The 5,000-nt window shown below is 37.6% G+C and overlaps 1 protein-coding gene across 1 annotated transcript in view; it reads left to right on the top strand.

Moving 5' to 3' along the window:
- The first annotated feature begins 1,093 nt into the window (after positions 1-1,093).
- The window catches only part of LOC148722925 (uncharacterized), a 4,026-nt gene continuing 119 nt past the window's right edge, over positions 1,094-5,000 (top strand). The window contains exons 1-4 of the mRNA XM_088733569.1: positions 1,094-1,195; positions 2,310-2,505; positions 3,158-3,300; positions 3,784-5,000. The exon at positions 3,784-5,000 is cut by the window's right edge and continues 119 nt beyond it. Coding sequence (XP_088589695.1) covers positions 1,109-1,195; positions 2,310-2,505; positions 3,158-3,300; positions 3,784-4,014 — 657 coding nt within the window. The 5' untranslated portion in view covers positions 1,094-1,108 and the 3' untranslated portion in view covers positions 4,015-5,000. The remainder of the gene's footprint in view (positions 1,196-2,309; positions 2,506-3,157; positions 3,301-3,783) is intronic.

Raw genomic sequence — 5,000 nt, 5'->3', positions numbered from 1 at the left:
AGGAACAATTATCATTTCAATTTTCCTTTCAGTAGAAGGTAAGAAGTTCCTGAAACTCGTGATTTTCCTTGTGGGAGGATGAAATAATTTTCAAAAATAGAGCTCTTCTATTGCTAAGGATTTCTAGTATTCCACTCGGTATGTTTGCGGTAGATATATATACCTGAAGTTCAGCTGAATACATTTGCTTTGTTAAGGAAATCTTATAGTCTTGAAAGTTAATTTTTAAGCCTACTATACATATTTAGTAGTAATGTAAACAAGACATAATGCACTGAACCGTTCGACAAATTTCACAGTTTTTACGCCACAAACGATTTGATTCCCCAGATTCTCCCTATAAAACGAGGCAGCAGGTTTTATGTTTTTTTTCCAAGACGATTAGAATTCTTGGCTCTTCCTCCATGTCTAGTAATTATGTCACATTATTCAAGCTCTGTTATCCTAAATTGATAATTCAGGAACATTTATTCTTTTATGGTCCTCCTGATGCAGTATCATTACTTGCATTTTTCTTCGCTGCTCTTTATTTTAATACTTGACATGGAAAAATTAAACAAGAATCGATTTCAGAGGAGTTTAGCGACTTCGGTTTGATTTACCTACAAACATTTTTCATGGTTTGTTGCTTACTTAAATAAACTAAGTGACAGAAGCAATGCCCTTTCACCCGGAATTAGCTTGCCCATTGACGTTCAATGTCTTACTACCAGATTCGATCCGCCCCCTTATTTTGTTTACCTCAGCGGAAAGTTCTTTTCTTAAGTAGCATGCAAAATAACTTTAAAATAACATTCTTAAGCTTTCAATTTGAATTCAATTGAAAAAGACACTATTTTGTATACATCAGTGCCTTTAAAAAGATACGTAGATGTAACTGATGCAAGCGTTCGCACTTTGGTTCGAATTAGTATGTATTTTCCGTACAAGGAAAACATAGCGTTACAGCATTATGTTTCTCGGGCGCTGAATGGAAAGTTCCCTTACGTCGAATAGAGGGAGGTTCATGTGATGCTTAGTCGTCAAAATCTATCTTAAAGGCTTACAGGAAAGGGAATAGCCCCGAAAATAGTTTCGAAATTACAGCGTAGATATAAAAAAGGTCGAAATGCATGTTTATACGTATAACAAACTAACACAGTTAAAGGCAGAACTTGGTACATCGCCCTGTAAAATGACCGGCGCAAGACTAATGGTAAGTCAAGGTTTTTCTAGGGGTCTTTAGATTCGTGTGCGCCGCCAATCATTTCGATGAAATTCTTTCACTGTTATTATTCTAGCAGCCTTCATCGTGATCGTTTTTTTTTTTTGTCAATTTCACGTCCAGACTTTTTTCGACCCGAGGAAAGCTTTTAGTAACGGATGATCCAAAAGAACCTTTCTGAAGTCATTAAATAGAAAGAACATATTAATTGAAGTCAGTACAGTTTAACTCGCGCTGCCTTTTCGTAACGTCATGATTCCTTCAAAGTGTTGCAGGTCTTTTTTTTTTTTTACTATTATAAAAATTCAATGCTTAAACATTCCAAAAGTCATATTTAGACACTACGAAGGAAGTTTTTGTTGGACAAAAACATATTTACTGTATTTCTTCTTTCTCTTTCTTACTGGTCATTTTTTATGCAACCATCTTTGGGCCGAGATATTTTGAAGGGAGCCCAGTCCTCCTCAGCGTAGGTCTCTGTCACCCCGATGTGTTTCCTTGCTAATATGCTGTAACACCCAGTGCGGTCAAGATTATATTCCCGCTCCTGGCAAAGCTATCTATTGAGCTCAAATACCTCAGCATGCCTGGCCCGTACGTGGGCGGGTAACAAAATCACTACGTATACAAGTCGAAAAGTTAAAAGTTGAAGTTTCGAAAGTTCCATATAAGAGTCTTATAAACACTCTTCAGTTTCCTTTAAGTCTGAGCGATGAATTATACGATCGGCGTATAACATGGCCGTTAATTGCATGTGAGATATCGGCGATTTATACGCCGATCACGGTTATCGGCGAATAAACTTGCCAGGTTTGTCGCAGGAGTAAAGTTAGATTGATAATTTCTCCTATAGCCAACAAGATGTATTCGCACTAGTCTTCGAAAAACCGAGGAACTGAACTATTAGACCAGATCAATCAATTCTTTAATTTCCATCCATATTTGTTCTCTTTATCTATTCATAACTTAGTTAACCGATCAGTTAGTTTCGCCTTCTGGTTAACAAACTTGGACTTCAATGGCTTAAGGACCGTAAGGTTAATCAGCGTTAACCACATTGTTACTCTATTGACTTCCTCTATCTTTTCCTTGTCAACATTTTAAGGTTTTGCTAGTTTTAACCTGTCTGTCATTTTCGGCGTGTAATGCGGAATATACCATCACCAAGATAAGACAAGATAGCTACACATTAAAAGCGTTTAGGAGACAAGGCGGAGGTGGTTTCCTCAAAGCTGAGCGGAGTGGGGAAGACGGACCTTTTAACGTTTCCTTCACTGGCAAATCAACAGGTCCCGGAACAGGTGAGTATTTATTGTTAAATGAAGTAGTCAATTATTCTCAACGCCAAGCCAAAAAATTTACAATAGCTGATATAAAACTGACTGTCAAAAGGGTGAGCTCACATCTTATTGATATGCAAACATCGAACGTGTGCTATGGCTTTACATAGCAACACCGCAGGACACCGGAGAGCGGAACCGAAATTATTAACTGAGTATGTTCGAATTCCCTCTTTTGCTGAGTACTGTTTCCCAGTCATTTTCTTTTTCCCTTCCCATACTTTTCGCCTTTGATATACATCAATCACAATCACAATCAATCACAATCGGATGACGGGGGGGGGTTGCCATCTTATGGAAGTGCGATCATTGATTGTAAAGATGAAAAGGACGCGGTCCTGTCTTGAGAGGGTAGATAATAGCTTTCATGAATCCTCTTTTCAACGCAGAGCTTCACACATTTCACAATGTCATATCAAGAACTCCTATCCAAGACAAAGCTTTGTTGAAATTTTGTGGTAATTGCTGAGTTCAATCACTATTCTCGACAGAGCTTAGACTAAATCCTAAATGCACGTTACTACATCTGAAATCGACATTACGGTTCCACTGTCAATAGGTTAAGCCCCACTCCTGCTCTGAATTAACTCTTACTGCATATATCGATTTCTAGGTACAGAATTCCTCTTCGAATTATATCGAAATGGTTCGTCTTCCAGTAACTCTTCCAGTTTTTCTTCCTATTTTTATACCATTCATCCGGCCGATTGGCCGGAGTATATGCTGGCCATTGCTGAAGGAGGATTGGTCGCAAAGGTTAGTGGAGCTTGAAATTAAACACAATAGTCAGAATGGCATCTCTTATTTAAAAATTAAGTAGTTTTCAGTCTGATGTATGAAACAAAATACGTAAACAATACGTAACAAAATGGAGCCAGAAACAATTGCCATACAGATAGCGAATTCAGAACCAACCCGTGCACAGAAAGATGTTCAAAAGGCGCAGTTGCGTTCTTTTTTATTATTATTTATTATTTTTATTTTTTTATTTTTTCGGAAACAGCGCATTAAACAATCTGAGCATTCCAATAGTCCGTGCGATGCATCTTGGATAACAATCTCATGCTCTGATTGGTCTATTCAAAAATAGCATATCTTTCCCGCCCTCTGGTTGGTTATGAACTATATCAAGCTTCTTTATTACTGATGCTATACTAGGCCCTATGTGATGTAATAGGCTGGGGGATATAGTGGACTGTAGTACTATAAAGTTACCTTGCTCTTTCTTTTTATCGGCAGAAAGCACATAATTCTACGGCGGAACTGACAGACAAAAACTATCAATTCTTGACGAGGGATCATCAGTTCGTTCACGCTGATGATGAAGAACCGGAGGTTGATGTGATCGATGAACTGACAGTAATAGTCTCCAAAGCCAATGGCCACGCGATCAAAAGTGCTAAGGGTGGGCGTGTCCTTTGGAGCTCTAACTGGAGAGACTGTGGAACATGGATCTACTTCGGTCAATAAGTAATTATTCCCCTATGACCATGTGACGAATGGTGTTTGTTTCGCATTTGATTGGTTGAGAGAGTGGCGCAAGCGTAGTGATGAGAGACGAAAGCAATACACTTAAATGAGATTTTCTATATTGGACTTTGTAATGCACTTCGAAGTTAGTTAATAACTTCTTTACCCTGAGATATGTCAGATATCAAGAACAAAAAATAAGGAGATGAAAAAGTTAAATTAAGATAACAGAAATGTCAGTAAAGAATAATGACTTAAAAGATCCCGCCAGGATATGAAATGACAATCACCTTACAAGTGAAATACAACGTAATACTCTATATTTGAGATGAAGAATATTTTCATGTTGTGCATGCTATTGACAGAGATTGAGTTTTATATTTATGCTGTTCACTCATCAGGGTATTTTATTGATAAGAATATATAAATATATATATAATGTAAAGAAACTGTAAACTTCTTTGTCGAAATAAAGATACTAAAACCAATGAAAAACGAATGTCCTCTTTTTTTTTTTTGCTTTTGCGCTACGCGTTTCACCGCTGTTGCGGCTCTTCAGGCATAGCAAAGTGTGTTCATTGATTTATTTCGTCACAGATCTAATTGTAATTACAATAAGAATAGCTATTGTAATTCGAAGCACGCGCGAGCAATTAGCGTAATTTCAAATGATTAAGGACGTGTTTCTATTTCGAAATAAAAAATCTTTCTTTGTTCTTTCTCATGACCTCGGAATGGCCGAGAATCTTGTAAAACGGAAAGATAGTGAACTGAGGGGTCAATCCCGCAGCACATTCATCAATATGTTCGCTGACTTCCAGCATACGTGTGTACGGGTCTCTAATTTGTTGTTTATGAATTGTCACTCTATTTCTCAGGACATCACCCGTTTCTCCTATATAATTATGTCCACATCCTGCGCAGTTATTACGTAAATCAAGTTCGTTGAGGTGCAGTTCATCGAGTGTTTTATCCTAAATGTTTCA

This window comes from Stylophora pistillata, chromosome 9, assembly GCF_964205215.1.
Source record: "Stylophora pistillata chromosome 9, jaStyPist1.2, whole genome shotgun sequence".
NCBI lineage: Eukaryota > Metazoa > Cnidaria > Anthozoa > Scleractinia > Pocilloporidae > Stylophora > Stylophora pistillata.
Note: the sequence above shows the minus strand (reverse complement) of the source record. Positions and strands in the feature narration are given on the sequence as shown.